The 23568-nt window shown below is 39.3% G+C and overlaps 1 protein-coding gene across 1 annotated transcript in view; it reads right to left on the bottom strand.

Annotated features, from left to right (window-relative positions):
- The window catches only part of LOC143220172 (uncharacterized), a 75094-nt gene extending 58266 nt beyond the window's left edge, over positions 1 to 16828 (bottom strand). The window contains exon 1 of the mRNA XM_076445888.1: positions 11653 to 16828. Coding sequence (XP_076302003.1) covers positions 11653 to 16828 — 5176 coding nt within the window. The remainder of the gene's footprint in view (positions 1 to 11652) is intronic.
- Positions 16829 to 23568: the final 6740 nt, after the last annotated feature.

The following is a 23568-nucleotide window of genomic DNA, read 5'->3' on the forward strand; positions in this document are numbered from 1 at the left end:
AACAGTAAGTCAACGGATCTATTTTGAAGAGAAATTTTAAAATCGATTTTAGAAAAATCTGATTAGACAAAGTAATTTACACTGTGATCACAAGTAAGTAACCAAAAATTAGAAACGCAAAAGTTAAAAACAAATTGGGATTTCGACTGTAATTTATTTTGAAAATAAAATTGAGAATCAATTTTTAGTAAAATCTAGATACACAATAGTGCCTAAAATGCAAATACAAGTAGGCTACCAAAAATTAGCTAGGTGAGAAGTTGTAAAATACAACAGTAAGTCAACGGATCTATTTTGAAGAGAAATTTTAAAATCGATTTTAGAAAAATCTGATTAGACAAAGTAATTTACACTGTGATCACAAGTAAGTAACCAAAAATTAGAAACGCAAAAGTTAAAATCAAATTGGGATTTCGACTGTAATTTATTTTGAAAATAAAATTGAGAATCAATTTTTAGTAAAATCTAGATACACAATAGTGCCTAAAATGCAAATACAAGTAGGCTACCAAAAATTAGCTAGGTGAGATGTTGTAAAATACAACAGTAAGTCGACTGATCTATTTTGAAGAGAAAGTTTAAAATCAATTTTAGTAAAATCTTATTAGACAAAGTTATTTACATTGCGACTGCAAGTAGGTAACCAAAAATTGGACAGGTAAAAGCTTAAATATAGAGTAGGAATTCGGCTTTGATCTATTTTGGAAATAAAATTCAAAAGTAATTATAATAAAATGTAGTTAGGCAATACTATTTAAAAGCAAATACAAGTAGGCTACCAAATAAAAAAAAAATTATTAGAAAATTGTAAAATAAAGCAGAATTGCGACTGAATAAAATTTAAAATCAATTTTAGTAAAACCTAATTAGGCAAAGATATCTACGCTGTGATCACAAGAAAGTAACCAAAAAGTAGACAGGTAAAAGTCCAAAATAAAGTAGGAATTCGACTGGGATCTCTCTACTTTGAAAATAAAATCTAAAATAAATTCACTAAAATCCAGTTAGACAATATTATTTACAATGCTGTCACAAGCAAGTAACCAAAAAGTAGACAGGTAAAAGCTTAAATATAGAGTAGGAATCCGACTTTGATCTATTTTGAAAATAAAATTTAAAATCAATGGTAGTAAAATCTAGTTAGGCAATATTATCTAAAAAAGCAAATACAAGTAGGCTACCAAAAATTAGATGTAAAGTAAAGCAGAAATGCGACTGATCTAGATCAATAGCTATTTTCGAAGAAAAAAATTAAAACCAATTTTAGTAAAATCCAATTAGGCAAAGTTGGTTACATTGTGATCACAAATAAGTAACCAAAAATTAGAAAGGCAAAAGTTTAAAAACAAATTAGGACCTCGAGTTTGATCTATTTTGAACATAAAATTTAAAATCAATTTTAGTAAAATCTAGATAGACAATAGTGTTTAAAATGCAAATACAAGTAGCCGACCAAAAATTAGCTAAGTGAAAAGTTGAAAAATAAAACAGAAATTCGACTGATCTATTTTGAAGAGAAAGTTCAAAATCAATTCTAGTAAAATCCGATTAGACAAAGTTATTTGCACTGTGTTACGAGCCAGGCCCGCGAGCAGCACGAGTGGCCGGCGAAGGGTTATTACCCTAGGAATATGATATAAATTTGTTAGTTAAGGAACGCGGACGAACCCAATGCGAAATTGAGGAGCCGCTAGGATTATTGACAGCGAGGGCGAACCTGACGCGATGTCAGGGAGCCTCTAGGAATGGAGTCAAACGCAGACGAACCCGATGCAAAACCGGGGAGCTGCTAGGAGGTTGTATAATAGCACAGACGAACCTGATGCGAAATCAGGGAGCTGTTAGGATGAGGACGAACCCAATGCAAAACTGGGGAGCCGCTAGGTTGGATAAATCTCTGTTCGGACAATTGGAATGTCGCGAAAGAGCCTGATGGTTAATCAGGGAATTGCTAGGATAATTAGTAAGCCTCGTAACTGGTATAATTTAATTGATACAATCCGAGCGGTAAGATTGTATCATGTGGGGTCGTTCAATCACTTGGTTAGGATATTGGACGATAATTATGGGTTTAATGAATTTGAGTTAATTATCAAAGAAGACAAATATATTCTTACTATAGAGTTTCGTTCTACAAGTGTACTTGTGTCGCGAATGAACTGAATTTAGAATAGGAAAGAAATTGAAAGGTGATATTACCTACGCTAAGACGCACGGTGTTGACGCACCGGCAATGCGGGGGACTCGGAGCAACCTTGTCACTGCCTAACAGATTTTAGACCGAACTCGCGGAATCTGTACGGTTAAACTTTGATTCAAAAGGAACGAACGTCCGATCTCACAGGTAGTTGACTTCCGAGATGCAGCACGACGCGACACTATTCGTGATTACAACAGTACTAGCCCACGAGAGTAGAAATGTAAGGGCTTATATAGCCCTGCAATGACGGATGGTACTTGTCAGTACCCTTCAAGTGAACATTCGTATTTTGTCAACGACCAGTTGGTCGTGCGTACGTTTGGGCCCTAAACTAACCTAAACAATTATGTAGATTTATCTAGGGTAGCTCTGTTCGTTTATCTAGGACGGTTTCTGCCAGAGATGATATTGAACACCTGTTCGTCATCCGTAACAATTGTGATAGCAAATAAGTAATCAAAAATTAGACAGGTAAAAAACTTGAATATAGGGTAGGAATTCGACTTTGCTCTATCTTGAAAATAAAATTTAAAATGAATTTTAGTAAAATCTAGTTAGACAATAGGATTTAAAATGCAACTACAAGTAAGCTACCGAAAATTAGCTAGGTGAGAAGTTGTAAAAGAAAACAGTAAGTCAACGGATCTATTTTGAAGAGAAATTTTAAAATCGATTTTAGAAAAATCTGATTAGGCAAAGTAATTTACACTGTGATCACAAGTAAGTAACCAAAAATTAGAAACGCAAAAGTTAAAAACAAATTGGGATTTCGACTGTAATTAATTTTGAAAATAAAATTGAGAATCAATTTTTAGTAAAATCTAGATACACAATAGTGCCTAAAATGCAAATACAAGTAGGCTACCAAAAATTAGCTAGGTGAGATGTTGTAAAATACAACAGTAAGTCGACTGATCTATTTTGAAGAGAAAGTTTAAAATCAATTTTAGTAAAATCTTATTAGACAAAGTTATTTACATTGCGACTGCAACTGGGTAACCAAAAATTGGACAGGTAAAAGCTTAAATATAGAGTAGGAATTCGGCTTTTATCTATTTTGGAAATAAAATTCAAAATTAATTATAATAAAATGTAGTTAGGCAATACTATTTAAAAGCAAATACAAGTAGGCTACCAAATAAAAAAAAAATTATTAGAAAATTGTAAAATAAAGCAGAATTGCAACTGAATAAAATTCAAAATCAATTTTAGTAAAACCTAATTAGGCAAAGATATCTACGCTGTGATCACAAGAAAGTAACCAAAAAGTAGGCAGGTAAAAGTCTAAAATAAAGTAGGAATTCGACTGGGATCTCTCTACTTTGAAAATAAAATCTAAAATAAATTCACTAAAATCCAGTTAGACAATATTATTTACAATGCTGTCACAAGCAAGTAACCAAAAAGTAGACAGGTAAAAGCTTAAATATAGAGTAGGAATCCGACATTGATCTATTTTGAAAATAAAATTTAAAATCAATGGTAGTAAAATCTAGTTAGGCAATATTATCTAAAAAAGCAAATACAAGTAGGCTACCAAAAATTAGATGTAAAGTAAAGCAGAAATGCGACTGATCTAGATCAATAGCTATTTTCGAAGAAAAAAATTAAAACCAATTTTAGTAAAATCCAATTAGGCAAAGTTGGTTACATTGTGATCACAAATAAGTAACCAAAAATTAGAAAGGCAAAAGTTTAAAAACAAATTAGGACCTCGAGTTTGATCTATTTTGAACATAAAATTTAAAATCAATTTTAGTAAAATCTAGATAGACATTAGTGTTTAAAATGCAAATACAAGTAGCCGACCAAAAATTAGCTAAGTGAAAAGTTGAAAAATAAAACAGAAATTCGACTGATCTATTTTGAAGAGAAAGTTCAAAATCAATTCTAGTAAAATCCAATTAGACAAAGTTATTTGCACTGTGTTACGAGCCAGGGCCGCGAGCATCACGAGTGGCCGGCGAAGGGTTATTACCCTAGGAATATGATATAAATTTGTTAGTTAAGGAACGCGGACGAACCCAATGCGAAATTGAGGAGCCGCTAGGATTATTGACAGCGAGGACGAACCTGACGCGAAGTCAGGGAGCCTCTAGGAATGGAGTCAAACGCAGACGAACCCGATGCAAAACCGGGGAGCTGCTAGGAGGTTGTATAATAGCACAGACGAACCTGATGCGAAATCACGGAGCTGTTAGGATGAGGACGAACCCAATGCAAAACTGGGGAGCCGCTAGGTTGGATAAATCTCTGTTCGGACAATTGGAATGTCGCGAAAGAGCCTGATGGTTAATCAGGGAATTGCTAGGATAATTAGTAAGCCTCGTAACTAGTATAATTTAATTGATACAATCCGAGCGGTAAGATTGTATCATGTGGGGACGTTCAATCACTTGGTTAGGATATTGGACGATAATTATGGGTTTAATGAATTTGAGTTAATTATCAAAGAAGACAAATATATTCTTACTATAGAGTTTCGTTCTACAAGTGTACTTGTGTCGCGAATGAACTGAATTTAGAATAGGAAAGAACGTGAAAGGTGATATTACCTAAGCTAAGACGCACGGTGTTGACGCACCGGCAATGCGGGGGACTCGGAGCAACCTTGTCACTGCCTAACAGATTTTAGACCGAACTCGCGGAATCTGTACGGTTAAACTTTGATTCAAAAGGAACGAACGTCCGATCTCACAGGTAGTTGACTTCCGAGATGCAGCACGACGCGACACTATTCGTGATTACGACAGTACTAGCCCACGAGAGTAGAAATGTAAGGGCTTATATAGCCCTGCAATGACGGATGGTACTTGTCAGTACCCTTCAAGTGAACATTCGTATTTTGTCAACGACCAGTTGGTCGTGCGTACGTTTGGGCCCTAAACTAACCTAAACAATTATGTAGATTTATCTAGGGTAGCTCTGTTCGTTTATCTAGGACGGTTTCTGCCAGAGATGATATTGAACACCTGTTCGTCATCCGTAACAACTGTGATAACAAATAAGTAATCAAAAATTAGACAGGTAAAAAGCTTCAATATAGGGTAGGAATTCGACTTTGCTCTATCTTGAAAATAAAATTTAAAATGAATTTTAGTAAAATCTAGTTAGACAATAGGATTTAAAATGCAACTACAAGTAGGCTACCGAAAATTAGCTAGGTGGGAAGTTGTAAAAGAAAACGGTAAGTCAACGGATCTATTTTGAAGAGAAATTTTAAAATCGATTTTAGAAAAATCTGATTAGACAAAGTAATTTACACTGTGATCACAAGTAAGTAACCAAAAATTAGAAACGCAAAAGTTAAAAACAAATTGGGATTTCGACAGTAATTTATTTTGAAAATAAAATTGAGAATCAATTTTTAGTAAAATCTAGATACACAATAGTGCCTAAAATGCAAATTCAAGTAGGCTACCATAGATTAGCTAGGTGAGATGTTGTAAAATACAACAGTAAGTCGACTGATCTATTTTGAAGAGAAAGTTTAAAATCAATTTTAGTAAAATCTTATTAGACAAAGTTATTTACATTGCGACTGCAAGTAGGTAACCAAAAATTGGACAGGTAAAAGCTTAAATATAGAGTAGGAATACGGCTTTGATCTATTTTGGAAATAAAATTCAAAATTAATTATAATAAAATGTAGTTAGGCAATACTATTTAAAAGCAAATACAAGTGGGCTACCAAATAAAAAAAAAAATTATTAGAAAATTGTAAAATAAAGCAGAATTGCGACTGAATAAAATTCAAAATCAATTTTAGTAAAACCTAATTAGGCAAAGATATCTACGCTGTGATCACAAGAAAGTAACCAAAAAGTAGACAGGTAAAAGTCTAAAATAAAGTAGGAATTCGACTGGGATCTCTCTACTTTGAAAATAAAATCTAAAATAAATTCACTAAAATCCACTTAGACAATATTATTTACAATGCTGTCACAAGCAAGTAACCAAAAAGTAGACAGGTAAAAGCTTAAATATAGAGTAGGAATCCGACTTTGGTCTATTTTGAAAATAAAATTTAAAATCAATGGTAGTAAAATCTAGTTAGGCAATATTATCTAAAAAAGCAAATACAAGTAGGCTACCAAAAATTAAATGTAAAGTAAAGCAGAAATGCGACTGATCTAGATCAATAGCTATTTTCGAAGAAAAAAATTAAAACCAATTTTAGTAAAATCCAATTAGGCAAAGTTGGTTACATTGTGATCACAAATAAGTAACCAAAAATTAGAAAGGCAAAAGTTTAAAAACAAATTAGGACCTCGTGTTTGATCTATTTTGAACATAAAATTTAAAATCAATTTTAGTAAAATCTAGATAGACAATAGTGTTTAAAATGCAAATACAAGTAGCCGACCAAAAATTAGCTAAGTGAAAAGTTGAAAAATAAAACAGAAATTCGACTGATCTATTTTGAAGAGAAAGTTCAAAATCAATTCTAGTAAAATCCGATTAGACAAAGTTATTTGCACTGTGTTACGAGCCAGGCCCGCGAGCAGCACGAGTGGCCGGCGAAGGGTTATTACCCTAGGAATATGATATAAAGTTTTTAGTTAAGGAACGCGGACGAACCCAATGCGAAATTGAGGAGCCGCTAGGATTATTGACAGCGAGGACGAACCTGACGCGATGTCAGGGAGCCTCTAGGAATGGAGTCAAACGCAGACGAACCCGATGCAAAACCGGTGAGCTGTTAGGAGGTTGTATAATAGCACAGACGAACCTGATGCGAAATCAGGGAGCTGTTAGGATGAGGACGAACCCAATGCAAAACTGGGGAGCCGCTAGGTTGGATAAATCTCTGTTCGGACAATTGGAATGTCGCGAAAGAGCCTGATGGTTAATCAGGGAATTGCTAGGATAATTAGTAAGCCTCGTAACTAGTATAATTTAATTGATACAATCCGAGCGGTAAGATTGTATCATGTGGGGTCGTTCAATCACTTGGTTAGGATATTGGACGATAATTATGGGTTTAATGAATTTGAGTTAATTATCAAAGAAGACAAATATATTCTTACTATAGAGTTTCGTTCTACAAGTGTACTTGTGTCGCGAATGAACTGAATTTAGAATAGGAAAGAAATTGAAAGGTGATATTACCTAAGCTAAGACGCACGGTGTTGACGCACCGGCAATGCGGGGGACTCGGAGCAACCTTGTCACTGCCTAACAGATTTTAGACCGAACTCGCGGAATCTGTACGGTTAAACTTTGATTCAAAAGGAACGAACGTCCGATCTCACAGGTAGTTGACTTCCGAGATGCAGCACGACGCGACACTATTCGTGATTACGACAGTACTAGCCCACGAGAGTAGAAATGTAAGGGCTTATATAGCCCTGCAATGACGGATGGTACTTGTCAGTACCCTTCAAGTGAACATTCGTATTTTGTCAACGACCAGTTGGTCGTGCGTACGTTTGGGCCCTAAACTAACCTAAACAATTATGTTGATTTATCTAGGGTAGCTCTGTTCGTTTATCTAGGACGGTTTCTGCCAGAGATGATACTGAACACCTGTTCGTCATCCGTAACAACTGTGATAGCAAATAAGTAATCAAAAATTAGACAGGTAAAAAGCTTGAATATAGGGTAGGAATTCGACTTTGCTCTATCTTGAAAATAAAATTTAAAATGAATTTCAGTAAAATCTAGTTAGACAATAGGATTTAAAATGCAACTACAAGTAAGCTACCGAAAATTAGCTAGGTGAGACGTCGTAAAAGAAAACAGTAAGTCAACGGATCTATTTTGAAGAGAAATTTTAAAATCGATTTTAGAAAAATCTGATTAGACAAAGTAATTTACACTGTGATCACAAGTAAGTAACCAAAAATTAGAAACGCAAAAGTTAAAAACAAATTGGGATTTCGACTGTAATTTATTTTGAAAATAAAATTGAGAATCAATTTTTAGTAAAATCTAGATACACAATAGTGCCTAAAATGCAAATACAAGTAGGCTACCAAAAATTAGCTAGGTGAGAAGTTGTAAAATACAACAGTAAGTCAACGGATCTATTTTGAAGAGAAATTTTAAAATCGATTTTAGAAAAATCTGATTAGACAAAGTAATTTACACTGTGATCACAAGTAAGTAACCAAAAATTAGAAACGCAAAAGTTAAAATCAAATTGGGATTTCGACTGTAATTTATTTTGAAAATAAAATTGAGAATCAATTTTTAGTAAAATCTAGATACACAATAGTGCCTAAAATGCAAATACAAGTAGGCTACCATAAATTAGCTAGGTGAGATGTTGTAAAATACAACAGTAAGTCGACTGATCTATTTTGAAGAGAAAGTTTAAAATCAATTTTAGTAAAATCTTATTAGACAAAGTTATTTACATTGCGACTGCAAGTAGGTAACCAAAAATTGGACAGGTAAAAGCTTAAATATAGAGTAGGAATTCGGCTTTGATCTATTTTGGAAATAAAATTCAAAATTAATTATAATAAAATGTAGTTAGGCAATACTATTTAAAAGCAAATACAAGTAGGCTACCAAATAAAAAAAAAATTATTAGAAAATTGTAAAATAAAGCAGAATTGCGACTGAATAAAATTCAAAATCAATTTTAGTAAAACCTAATTAGGCAAAGATATCTACGCTGTGATCACAAGAAAGTAACCAAAAAGTAGACAGGTAAAAGTCTAAAATAAAGTAGGAATTCGACTGGGATCTCTCTACTTTGAAAATAAAATCTAAAATAAATTCACTAAAATCCAGTTAGACAATATTATTTACAATGCTGTCACAAGCAAGTAACCAAAAAGTAGACAGGTAAAAGCTTAAATATAGAGTAGGAATCCGACATTGATCTATTTTGAAAATAAAATTTAAAATCAATGGTAGTAAAATCTAGTTAGGCAATATTATCTAAAAAAGCAAATACAAGTAGGCTACCAAAAATTAGATGTAAAGTAAAGCAGAAATGCGACTGATCTAGATCAATAGCTATTTTCGAAGAAAAAAATTAAAACCAATTTTAGTAAAATCCAATTAGGCAAAGTTGGTTACATTGTGATCACAAATAAGTAACCAAAAATTAGAAAGGCAAAAGTTTAAAAACAAATTAGGACCTCGAGTTTGATCTATTTTGAACATAAAATTTAAAATCAATTTTAGTAAAATCTAGATAGACAATAGTGTTTAAAATGCAAATACAAGTAGCCGACCAAAAATTAGCTAAGTGAAAAGTTGAAAAATAAAACAGAAATTCGACTGATCTATTTTGAAGAGAAAGTTCAAAATCAATTCTAGTAAAATCCGATTAGACAAAGTTATTTGCACTGTGTTACGAGCCAGGCCCGCGAGCAGCACGAGTGGCCGGCGAAGGGTTATTACCCTAGGAATATGATATAAATTTGTTAGTTAAGGAACGCGGACGAACCCAATGCGAAATTGAGGAGCCGCTAGGATTATTGACAGCGAGGACGAACCTGACGCGAAGTCAGGGAGCCTCTAGGAATGGAGTCAAACGCAGACGAACCCGATGCAAAACCGGGGAGCTGCTAGGAGGTTGTATAATAGCACAGACGAACCTGATGCGACATCAGGGAGCTGTTAGGATGAGGACGAACCCAATGCAAGGAGCCGCTAGGTTGGAGAAATCTCTGTTCGGACAATTGGAATGTCGCGAAAGAGCCTGATGGTTAATCAGGGAATTGCTAGGATAATTAGTAAGCCTCGTAACTAGTATAATTTAATTGATACAATCCGAGCGGTAAGATTGTATCATGTGGGGACGTTCAATCACTTGGTTAGGATATTGGACGATAATTATGGGTTTAATGAATTTGAGTTAATTATCAAAGAAGACAAATATATTCTTACTATAGAGTTTCGTTCTACAAGTGTACTTGTGTCGCGAATGAACTGAATTTAGAATAGGAAAGAACGTGAAAGGTGATATTACCTAAGCTAAGACGCACGGTGTTGACGCACCGGCAATGCGGGGGACTCGGAGCAACCTTGTCACTGCCTAACAGATTTTAGACCGAACTCGCGGAATCTGTACGGTTAAACTTTGATTCAAAAGGAACGAACGTCCGATCTCACAGGTAGTTGACTTCCGAGATGCAGCACGACGCGACACTATTCGTGATTACGACAGTACTAGCCCACGAGAGTAGAAATGTAAGGGCTTATATAGCCCTGCAATGACGGATGGTACTTGTCAGTACCCTTCAAGTGAACATTCGTATTTTGTCAACGACCAGTTGGTCGTGCGTACGTTTGGGCCCTAAACTAACCTAAACAATTATGTAGATTTATCTAGGGTAGCTCTGTTCGTTTATCTAGGACGGTTTCTGCCAGAGATGATATTGAACACCTGTTCGTCATCCGTAACAACTGTGATAACAAATAAGTAATCAAAAATTAGACAGGTAAAAAGCTTCAATATAGGGTAGGAATTCGACTTTGCTCTATCTTGAAAATAAAATTTAAAATGAATTTTAGTAAAATCTAGTTAGACAATAGGATTTAAAATGCAACTACAAGTAGGCTACCGAAAATTAGCTAGGTGGGAAGTTGTAAAAGAAAACGGTAAGTCAACGGATCTATTTTGAAGAGAAATTTTAAAATCGATTTTAGAAAAATCTGATTAGACAAAGTAATTTACACTGTGTTACACGAACCCTTTAGGGAACTGAGGATCCGTGAACGATAAATGCGTTGGACTCGCGTGAAGAAGGACAGGAGAAAATTCGGTCGGAGATTGGATATTCGTGAGAGGTTTCAGTCAATCGTTCCACCCGCGTGTTACGGTTCACAAAACAAGCACTTTATTGTTGCTGAGGCTACGGACGCACTTTAACCCGAAAGAACAGAGCTCGCAGGGGAGATTATTCTACGTGTTTCTCGCAGAGGAGATTATCGGTCGTTTTTGAAACTTGCTCGTAGCTATTATATAATTCGCGTGTGTACTCGCAGAGGAGGTTACAACGGAACGCGCCTTCAAACTGGCTGGGGGTCCTATTTACCGGTAATCGGTGGATTCCCCCACCGTACACACATACGGGAGCTCGCTTCGAGGTGAAGACTCGCCGCGGTGCTGTAGGGACGACGAGGGGGGTGGTCGCGGCGCTGAATCATACGAAACTGTATCGTTCGCGTTTAACAAACCGCCCGCCTTGCGCGGTCGCGCAACAGAAACGGATAATCTATATATCTCGAAGAGCTCCCCATACATACGTACACATACACACACATACTAACTATTTACAATATTTACAATGTTTCGGATGACGACACCTGGGCCGACGGCCGGCCGCGACTGTTATGTCACGTAGGTCGTGACGTCGCACGCTCGACAACATTATTCGGGGGGTGCCTTCAGTTGTTTACTGGTAACTGGCAGACACGAGTGATGGGTCGTTTATATGTTGAGGACGCGGTCTTAACCTCCACCACTCGTACGTGGCCGTCTTTACCTGGGAACGTTTTTACGACCCTCCCTAATTCCCATTTGTTAGGAGGTAGTAGGGGGTTGTCCAAGAGGACTACCGCTCCTACAGTCAGATCCTTTTGTTCAGTTTGCCATTTGTACCGCGACTGCAGTTCCTGCAAGTACTCGCGGGACCATACGCGCCACAGCAGTTCGTGGAATTTTTGCACTTGTTGCCATCGTGATAAGTGCGTTGTCGGCTCGTCAATCACGGGAGGAACCGGACGTGAAATCAGCGGACTACCGGTTAAAAAGTGCCCTGGCGTAAGGATTTCAAGACACTCTGGGTCGTCGCGCACCCGAGTAATCGGACGCGAGTTTAACGTGGCTTCCACCTTGCAAAGCAGTGTGGACATCTCTTCGGAGGTTGACGCGAACGACCCCATGATACGACGAAGATGATGCTTGGTTGACCGGACTGCGGCTTCCTGCATTCCTCCGTGATGAGGAGCGCCCGGGGGATAGAACTTCCACTGAATAAGAAGAGTGGAGCATCGATTTTTCAATTCCGGCGAATTTGTGACTTCGACGAAGTGTCGAGCGAGTTCGTTGGACGCGCCTACGAAATTCGTGCCATTGTCGCTAGTGATCGTCTGAGGAACACCACGTCTGGACGTGAAGCGGTCGAAGGCTGCGAGGAAGGCAGCCGTGGAGCAATCATCAACCAACTCTAAATGGACCGCGTGAGTAGCAAAACAGATAAATACTGCAATGTATTTTTTATAAGTTCGCTTTCCGCGCCCGGGTGCGTCTCGTACTTGGTAGGGACCGGCGTAATCGACTCCAATGTGAGAGAATGGAGGGGACGGACGGCAACGTGACGTCACGAGGTCTTGCATTACCTGCGTTGCAGTTTCCGCCCGCCAACGCGCGCATTTGACGCACTTATGAATCACGCGACGGACCGAATTACGCAACCCTAGGATCCAATATTTTTGTCTTGTTGTGTACGTCGTGATTTGATTTCCGCCATGCAAGGAGAGAAGATGCGATTCCCGAATAATGAGGTCGGAAACGTGATGTTTCGGCAATATCGCGGGGTGCTTCGTTTCCCAAGGCAGAAAGGAGTTTCTGAGCCTCCCGCCTACGCGTACGACTCCGCATTGGTCGATGAAAGGGCTGAGCGGCAAAAGCGACGAGCCACTGGTCAACGGTTTGTTCCGCGCGAACGCGGCGATTTCGGTTGCGAACGAGCTGCGTTGGATTATTCGCAGTATTGTTATTTCCGAATCGCGTAGCTCCGAGACGGTGAGGAACGAGGGGGGCGCGGTGCTTGTTTGCTTTCGCACCGTGTTTATAAATCGCCGCACGTGACAGAATACGCGGATTAGGCGTTGCCAGCTAGAGAAGCGAGACAGAGCATCCCAATCTTTGATTGTGACCGTATTATGTACGGCGGTTTTACATTTTTCCTCCTCCGTTTCGTAGGTCTGCTGAACGGGCCAGTCTTCTTCGTCCCTCTTCAACCACGATGGACCCTCGATCCACAGCGTCGATGACAGCAGTGCTTCTGCACTTACACCACGCGAATTCAGGTCTGCAGGATTGTAGTGCGTCGGCACGTGTCTCCAGACGGCATTCGGCAGTGTGGAGTGGATCTTGGACGTCCTGTTGGCCACCATGGTCTTCCAAGCTGCTGGGTGTTTCCGCAACCATGCGAGGACAATCGTGGAGTCCGTCCAGCAAACTGTCTTCGTTACCGGTATCCCGATCGAGTGGGTCACGTGAGCGGCCAATTCAGTTAGCATGACGGCTCCGTTTAACTCGAGGATAGGGATAGAGACAGTTTTTATTGGAGCTACTCGCGATTTAGCTGTGAGCAGCGTGGTATGCGTTTCGCCGGTGAGCGACGTTACGCGGGCGTAAATCGCGCATGAAAAGGCGGCACGAGATGCGTCGCTGAATCCATGTAGTTGGATTTCGAGTGAGTCAGGGGCGTACTGGATCCACCGCGGGACCCTCATTGCGGTTAAAGCACGCCAGTCCATACAGAAGAGGTTCCAGGTTTCGCGGGTGTCGTCCGATACGCAGTCATCCCAGCTGATTCGTTCGAGCCATTGTTGCTGCATCAAGATTTTGGCTCGAACAACAATTGGAGACAACCATCCTAGAGGGTCGAACAACGTCGCAATCTCCGAGAGCAATTCGCGCTTGCTCATCTTCTCCTTTCTGACCGCCAGTTTTTGTAAGTCAAAATAGAACGTGTCGTCCGAGGGGATCCACCTGATTCCGAGGACTTTGAGTTCCGAAGCATTGAATATTCGCAGATCCACCGCGTGTGAATGTGTGGCTGCGGGAATATTTCGCAGGGATTCGGCATCGTTGCCCGCCCATTTTCGCAGATTGAATCCGCCTCGAGACAACAGCTGACAGACTTGTATTCTAGTCTGTTCGAGCAGCTGTTTGTCCGGCGCGCCCATGAATACGTCGTCGACATAAACACTGTTGCGAAGAATCGGGGACGCGAGGGGGTATTCCGAACCTTCCAACTTGTTTACTTCTTGTATAACGCGCATCGAGAGGTACGGGGCGCAGGCGGTTCCGTAGGTTACCGTATTCAATTCGAACGTCTCGAGATTACCGGTAGATTCGCTTCTCCACAAGATGCATTGATATTTGCGATCTTGTGGGTGGATGAGAATTTGACGGAACATTTTCTCAATGTCCGCCACTAGAACATATTTGTGGATTCGCCACGCTAATAAGATGTGAGTGATATCTAACTGTAACTTCGGACCAGTAAGTAGGATGTCGTTTAAGGAGTATCCGCTAGACGTTTGGCTCGACGCATTAAAAACGACTCGGAGCTTTGTAGTCAAGCTTTCCTCTCGGAGAACGGCGCGATGTGGAATGTAATTCCTGGAACGGTCGACGCCATCGAGACGGTTCATGTGGCCGAGCGACTCATACTCGCGGATGAACGCATTATATTCGCATTTTACCGCCTCGTTTTCGCGTAGTTTCCGGGTCAGACGTGCCAGTGACGCGGTGGCTCCTCGGAGTGAATCTCCGAGGAAGTCCTCGGGGACCGACTTGAGAAACGGTAACCGCACCACGAATCTGCCGGTAGCGTCGCGCGAGTAGGTTTTTTCGAAGTGCCGCTCGCATTCTATTTCCAAGGGAGTGAGGATACGCGTTTCAGGGACCGCTTCCGTTTCCCAAAAACGAGTTAACGCACGTTCGAGTGGATCCGTGATTGTCCCGTGATGCGTGGTAACCGCGACGCGATGGTTTTCCGGGGTGTTGATGCATCCGGACAAGATCCAACCGAATACCGTATTTTGCGCAATCGGTCCTTGGTTACTGGGGAGTCGAACGCCAGGTCGTAGAATTTGCGCGAAGATATCCGCGCCTAGGAGCAATTCGATACGTTGCTTTGATGCGGGCTCGGGGTCCGCGAGCGCGAGATCGAACAGGGCGCTGTAATTTTCCATCTGGATCGCCGGCGGCGCGTACTGCGTTATACCGCGCACTATGAACGCACGGGTTAACAGTGCTGGTGACTCCTGTTTGGACGAACCTATCTGCAGTTGCACACTATAATCAATGGTGCTTGTTCGTTCGCCGCCGAGACCAGTCACGGAAATCGGTGCTCGGACTTTTTGTAAACGTAGCTGCTGTACAAGATTGGTGGACACGAACGAGGATTGAGACCCCTGGTCTAATAGCGCGCGGGCTAATCGCGACTGACCGTTGGGCGCGAAAACTTTGACCATTGCGGTAGCCAGTAGGACAGTCTGAATGCCATTCGGACTGGCTTCGGCGAAATGTGTCGCAACGTTACTACCGATTTCTTCTGAATTCACGGGCCGCGCAGGGGCTTGAGCCGATAACGGTGTCTGAAGAGTGGTAGACGCGTCTAATCTCGAGGGCTGGACCGAAGATGCATGGTTTCGGTAACCACTCGTTTTGGGTCTGCTGAGGGCCCTGGATTCTCCGCGGTGCAGCAATGTGTGGTGCTTTTCACCACACTGTCTACACACGTTTGTGCTCGGGCAATTCGACACGGTGTGATTCGCGCCGAGGCAATTTATGCACGCGTGTTGACTTTTCAGCGTCTCGAAGCGCGCTAGTGGCGAGAGGCTACGGAACATGCTACAGTCGCGGGGTACGTGCGCTTCTTTGCAAAGAAAGCAAGTAGGAGACGGCCTACTTTCTTCAATCACGTGCGCGTTCGTTTTTTGTCGTAACGGTTTCGCAGGACCCGCGGAGGATTGTAGTTGTTGCGTCGGTTGATTGGACATCTTAACCGCCGCGGTTTGTTCTAAAACAAACTTTTCCATCGCCGCGTATGTTGGGTAGGTTCGTGCATCTCCGAGGGTTTTGTTCCACTCCGTTTCTAATTCGCGGTCGAACTTGCTCGAAACGAAATAAACGAGATGATCCTCTTTCGTGCCTCTACCTAACTTGTACAACGCCTCGAGGGTGTTACGATAATGAATCGTGAACTGATTCAGCGAGTCGAGCTGCGACAATTTGATCGATTTCAAGGAATAAAGTTTTTGCATCAGCGTATGTACAATGACTCGTTCGTTATCGTAAATTTCCTTGAGACGTGTCCAGCCGATCTGGAAGTTCGCATCCGTTACATCGAGGTGCTGTATCGATTCTAGTGCTTCGCCCGACAATGCGCTAAGCAAGTACTGCAATCGTTCTGAGCCCGTCAAGGTTTCGTTTACAATTACCGCGGAATTGAATCGCGATTCGAACGATTTCCAACGCGTGTAATCGCCGTCAAATTTCGGGAGTTCGATCCGGGGTAATTTAACATGCGCGGGACGAGTTACCATGCTAGCTGGAAACGCCATAGATGAATTCGCCGCAGGGGGTGTGATGGGGGGGCGTAGATGGGCCAGCTGCTCCCGTAGGTAGGACCAGCCATCAAGGTACGCGTCCTCCATCCGATCCATTGTTCCGGCCTTGAAGTAAGGTAGGTCTTCTTTCGTCCGGTCCGCTTTCCGGTACGCTTGGAGGTACCCGTTGAAAGAAGTAATCTGGGTCCAGGTCTCCTGATACATGGTCAGCCTGGTGTCCAGATACTCCACGGTGTAGTTGTCGACCCCTTTTTTCTTCGTATTCGCCAATATTTTCGTGAGTTGAGCAAACGCCTGTGTTTGCCGCTCCAGCACCGCTTCGAAGGTCTCCGTGACACTTGTATTCATGTTCACAGCGTGTTTTTACTTTGAAAGTCACGAGACCCGACACGAACGTTTGAAATGGACGGTTGGTTTCGCCTCTAACGTTTTCCGAACGATCCAGGTTTCTTCACTAATCCGGCTCGAAGGACCAAAAACTGTTACACGAACCCTTTAGGGAACTGAGGATCCGTGAACGATAAATGCGTTGGACTCGCGTGAAGAAGGACAGGAGAAAATTCGGTCGGAGATTGGATATTCGTGAGAGGTTTCAGTCAATCGTTCCACCCGCGTGTTACGGTTCACAAAACAAGCACTTTATTGTTGCTGAGGCTACGGACGCACTTTAACCCGAAAGAACAGAGCTCGCAGGGGAGATTATTCTACGTGTTTCTCGCAGAGGAGATTATCGGTCGTTTTTGAAACTTGCTCGTAGCTATTATATAATTCGCGTGTGTACTCGCAGAGGAGGTTACAACGGAACGCGCCTTCAAACTGGCTGGGGGTCCTATTTACCGGTAATCGGTGGATTCCCCCACCGTACACACATACGGGAGCTCGCTTCGAGGTGAAGACTCGCCGCGGTGCTGTAGGGACGACGAGGGGGGTGGTCGCGGCGCTGAATCATACGAAACTGTATCGTTCGCGTTTAACACACTGTGATCACAAGTAAGTAACCAAAAATTAGAAACGCAAAAGTTAAAAACAAATTGGGATTTCGACAGTAATTTATTTTGAAAATAAAATTGAGAATCAATTTTTAGTAAAATCTAGATACACAATAGTGCCTAAAATGCAAATTCAAGTAGGCTACCATAAATTAGCTAGGTGAGATGTTGTAAAATACAACAGTAAGTCGACTGATCTATTTTGAAGAGAAAGTTTAAAATCAATTTTAGTAAAATCTTATTAGACAAAGTTATTTACATTGCGACTGCAAGTAGGTAACCAAAAATTGGACAGGTAAAAGCTTAAATATAGAGTAGGAATACGGCTTTGATCTATTTTGGAAATAAAATTCAAAATTAATTATAATAAAATGTAGTTAGGCAATACTATTTAAAAGCAAATACAAGTAGGCTACCAAATAAAAAAAAAAATTATTAGAAAATTGTAAAATAAAGCAGAATTGCGACTGAATAAAATTCAAAATCAATTTTAGTAAAACCTAATTAGGCAAAGATATCTACGCTGTGATCACAAGAAAGTAACCAAAAAGTAGACAGGTAAAAGTCTAAAATAAAGTAGGAATTCGACTGGGATCTCTCTACTTTGAAAATAAAATCTAAAATAAATTCACTAAAATCCCTGACGCGAAGTCAGGGAGCCTCTAGGAATGGAGTCAAACGCAGACGAACCCGATGCAAAACCGGGGAGCTGCTAGGAGGTTGTATAATAGCACAGACGAACCTGATGCGACATCAGGGAGCTGTTAGGATGAGGACGAACCCAATGCAAGGAGCCGCTAGGTTGGAGAAATCTCTGTTCGGACAATTGGAATGTCGCGAAAGAGCCTGATGGTTAATCAGGGAATTGCTAGGATAATTAGTAAGCCTCGTAACTAGTATAATTTAATTGATACAATCCGAGCGGTAAGATTGTATCATGTGGGGACGTTCAATCACTTGGTTAGGATATTGGACGATAATTATGGGTTTAATGAATTTGAGTTAATTATCAAAGAAGACAAATATATTCTTACTATAGAGTTTCGTTCTACAAGTGTACTTGTGTCGCGAATGAACTGAATTTAGAATAGGAAAGAACGTGAAAGGTGATATTACCTAAGCTAAGACGCACGGTGTTGACGCACCGGCAATGCGGGGGACTCGGAGCAACCTTGTCACTGCCTAACAGATTTTAGACCGAACTCGCGGAATCTGTACGGTTAAACTTTGATTCAAAAGGAACGAACGTCCGATCTCACAGGTAGTTGACTTCCGAGATGCAGCACGACGCGACACTATTCGTGATTACGACAGTACTAGCCCACGAGAGTAGAAATGTAAGGGCTTATATAGCCCTGCAATGACGGATGGTACTTGTCAGTACCCTTCAAGTGAACATTCGTATTTTGTCAACGACCAGTTGGTCGTGCGTACGTTTGGGCCCTAAACTAACCTAAACAATTATGTAGATTTATCTAGGGTAGCTCTGTTCGTTTATCTAGGACGGTTTCTGCCAGAGATGATATTGAACACCTGTTCGTCATCCGTAACAACTGTGATAACAAATAAGTAATCAAAAATTAGACAGGTAAAAAGCTTCAATATAGGGTAGGAATTCGACTTTGCTCTATCTTGAAAATAAAATTTAAAATGAATTTTAGTAAAATCTAGTTAGACAATAGGATTTAAAATGCAACTACAAGTAGGCTACCGAAAATTAGCTAGGTGGGAAGTTGTAAAAGAAAACGGTAAGTCAACGGATCTATTTTGAAGAGAAATTTTAAAATCGATTTTAGAAAAATCTGATTAGACAAAGTAATTTACACTGTGATCACAAGTAAGTAACCAAAAATTAGAAACGCAAAAGTTAAAAACAAATTGGGATTTCGACAGTAATTTATTTTGAAAATAAAATTGAGAATCAATTTTTAGTAAAATCTAGATACACAATAGTGCCTAAAATGCAAATTCAAGTAGGCTACCATAAATTAGCTAGGTGAGATGTTGTAAAATACAACAGTAAGTCGACTGATCTATTTTGAAGAGAAAGTTTAAAATCAATTTTAGTAAAATCTTATTAGACAAAGTTATTTACATTGCGACTGCAAGTAGGTAACCAAAAATTGGACAGGTAAAAGCTTAAATATAGAGTAGGAATACGGCTTTGATCTATTTTGGAAATAAAATTCAAAATTAATTATAATAAAATGTAGTTAGGCAATACTATTTAAAAGCAAATACAAGTAGGCTACCAAATAAAAAAAAAAATTATTAGAAAATTGTAAAATAAAGCAGAATTGCGACTGAATAAAATTCAAAATCAATTTTAGTAAAACCTAATTAGGCAAAGATATCTACGCTGTGATCACAAGAAAGTAACCAAAAAGTAGACAGGTAAAAGTCTAAAATAAAGTAGGAATTCGACTGGGATCTCTCTACTTTGAAAATAAAATCTAAAATAAATTCACTAAAATCCACTTAGACAATATTATTTACAATGCTGTCACAAGCAAGTAACCAAAAAGTAGACAGGTAAAAGCTTAAATATAGAGTAGGAATCCGACTTTGGTCTATTTTGAAAATAAAATTTAAAATCAATGGTAGTAAAATCTAGTTAGGCAATATTATCTAAAAAAGCAAATACAAGTAGGCTACCAAAAATTAGATGTAAAGTAAAGCAGAAATGCGACTGATCTAGATCAATAGCTATTTTCGAAGAAAAAAATTAAAACCAATTTTAGTAAAATCCAATTAGGCAAAGTTGGTTACATTGTGATCACAAATAAGTAACCAAAAATTAGAAAGGCAAAAGTTTAAAAACAAATTAGGACCTCGTGTTTGATCTATTTTGAACATAAAATTTAAAATCAATTTTAGTAAAATCTAGATAGACAATAGTGTTTAAAATGCAAATACAAGTAGCCGACCAAAAATTAGCTAAGTGAAAAGTTGAAAAATAAAACAGAAATTCGACTGATCTATTTTGAAGAGAAAGTTCAAAATCAATTCTAGTAAAATCCGATTAGACAAAGTTATTTGCACTGTGTTACGAGCCAGGCCCGCGAGCAGCACGAGTGGCCGGCGAAGGGTTATTACCCTAGGAATATGATATAAAGTTGTTAGTTAAGGAACGCGGACGAACCCAATGCGAAATTGAGGAGCCGCTAGGATTATTGACAGCGAGGACGAACCTGACGCGATGTCAGGGAGCCTCTAGGAATGGAGTCAAACGCAGACGAACCCGATGCAAAACCGGGGAGCTGCTAGGAGGTTGTATAATAGCACAGACGAACCTGATGCGAAATCAGGGAGCTGTTAGGATGAGGACGAACCCAATGCAAGGAGCCGCTAGGTTGGATAAATCTCTGTTCGGACAATTGGAATGTCGCGAAAGAGCCTGATGGTTAATCGGGGAATTGCTAGGATAATTAGTAAGCCTCGTAACTAGTATAATTTAATTGATACAATCCGAGCGGTAAGATTGTATCATGTGGGGACGTTCAATCACTTGGTTAGGATATTGGACGATAATTATGGGTTTAATGAATTTGAGTTAATTATCAAAGAAGACAAATATATTCTTACTATAGAGTTTCGTTCTACAAGTGTACTTGTGTCGCGAATGAACTGAATTTAGAATAGGAAAGAAATTGAAAGGTGATATTACCTAAGCTAAGACGCACGGTGTTGACGCACCGGCAATGCGGGGGACTCGGAGCAACCTTGTCACTGCCTAACAGATTTTAGACCGAACTCGCGGAATCTGTACGGTTAAACTTTGATTCAAAAGGAACGAACGTCCGATCTCACAGGTAGTTGACTTCCGAGATGCAGCACGACGCGACACTATTCGTGATTACGACAGTACTAGCCCACGAGAGTAGAAATGTAAGGGCTTATATAGCCCTGCAATGACGGATGGTACTTGTCAGTACCCTTCAAGTGAACATTCGTATTTTGTCAACGACCAGTTGGTCGTGCGTACGTTTGGGCCCTAAACTAACCTAAACAATTATGTAGATTTATCTAGGGTAGCTCTGTTCGTTTATCTAGGACGGTTTCTGCCAGAGATGATATTGAACACCTGTTCGTCATCCGTAACAACTGTGATAACAAATAAGTAATCAAAAATTAGACAGGTAAAAAGCTTCAATATAGGGTAGGAATTCGACTTTGCTCTATCTTGAAAATAAAATTTAAAATGAATTTTAGTAAAATCTAGTTAGACAATAGGATTTAAAATGCAACTACAAGTAAGCTACCGAAAATTAGCTAGGTGAGACGTCGTAAAAGAAAACAGTAAGTCAACGGATCTATTTTGAAGAGAAATTTTAAAATCGATTTTAGAAAAATCTGATTAGACAAAGTAATTTACACTGTGATCACAAGTAAGTAACCAAAAATTAGAAACGCAAAAGTTAAAAACAAATTGGGATTTCGACTGTAATTTATTTTGAAAATAAAATTGAGAATCAATTTTTAATAAAATCTAGATACACAATAGTGCCTAAAATGCAAATACAAGTAGGCTACCAAAAATTAGATAGGTGAGAAGTTGTAAAATACAACAGTAAGTCGACTGATCTATTTTGAAGAGAAAGTTTAAAATCAATTTTAGTAAAATCTTATTAGACAAAGTTATTTACATTGCGACTGCAAGTAGGTAACCAAAAATTGGACAGGTAAAAGCTTAAATATAGAGTAGGAATTCGGCTTTGATCTATTTTGGAAATAAAATTCAAAATTAATTATAATAAAATGTAGTTAGGCAATACTATTTAAAAGCAAATACAAGTAGGCTACCAAATTAAAAAAAAAATTATTAGAAAATTGTAAAATAAAGCAGAATTGCGACTGAATAAAATTCAAAATCAATTTTAGTAAAACCTAATTAGGCAAAGATATCTACGCTGTGATCACAAGAAAGTAACCAAAAAGTAGACAGGTAAAAGTCTAAAATAAAGTAGGAATTCGACTGGGATCTCTCTACTTTGAAAATAAAATCTAAAATAAATTCACTAAAATCCAGTTAGACAATATTATTTACAATGCTGTCACAAGCAAGTAACCAAAAAGTAGACAGGTAAAAGCTTAAATATAGAGTAGGAATCCGACATTGATCTATTTTGAAAATAAAATTTAAAATCAATGGTAGTAAAATCTAGTTAGGCAATATTATCTAAAAAAGCAAATACAAGTAGGCTACCAAAAATTAGATGTAAAGTAAAGCAGAAATGCGACTGATCTAGATCAATAGCTATTTTCGAAGAAAAAAATTAAAACCAATTTTAGTAAAATCCAATTAGGCAAAGTTGGTTACATTGTGATCACAAATAAGTAACCAAAAATTAGAAAGGCAAAAGTTTAAAAACAAATTAGGACCTCGAGTTTGATCTATTTTGAACATAAAATTTAAAATCAATTTTAGTAAAATCTAGATAGACAATAGTGTTTAAAATGCAAATACAAGTAGCCGACCAAAAATTAGCTAAGTGAAAAGTTGAAAAATAAAACAGAAATTCGACTGATCTATTTTGAAGAGAAAGTTCAAAATCAATTCTAGTAAAATCCGATTAGACAAAGTTATTTGCACTGTGTTACGAGCCAGGCCCGCGAGCAGCACGAGTGGCCGGCGAAGGGTTATTACCCTAGGAATATGATATAAATTTGTTAGTTAAGGAACGCGGACGAACCCAATGCGAAATTGAGGAGCCGCTAGGATTATTGACAGCGAGGACGAACCTGACGCGAAGTCAGGGAGCCTCTAGGAATGGAGTCAAACGCAGACGAACCCGATGCAAAACCGGGGAGCTGCTAGGAGGTTGTATAATAGCACAGACGAACCTGATGCGACATCAGGGAGCTGTTAGGATGAGGACGAACCCAATGCAAGGAGCCGCTAGGTTGGAGAAATCTCTGTTCGGACAATTGGAATGTCGCGAAAGAGCCTGATGGTTAATCAGGGAATTGCTAGGATAATTAGTAAGCCTCGTAACTAGTATAATTTAATTGATACAATCCGAGCGGTAAGATTGTATCATGTGGGGACGTTCAATCACTTGGTTAGGATATTGGACGATAATTATGGGTTTAATGAAT

Source organism: Lasioglossum baleicum, unplaced genomic scaffold (assembly GCF_051020765.1).
Source record: "Lasioglossum baleicum unplaced genomic scaffold, iyLasBale1 scaffold0308, whole genome shotgun sequence".
Classification (NCBI taxonomy): Eukaryota; Metazoa; Arthropoda; class Insecta; order Hymenoptera; family Halictidae; genus Lasioglossum; species Lasioglossum baleicum.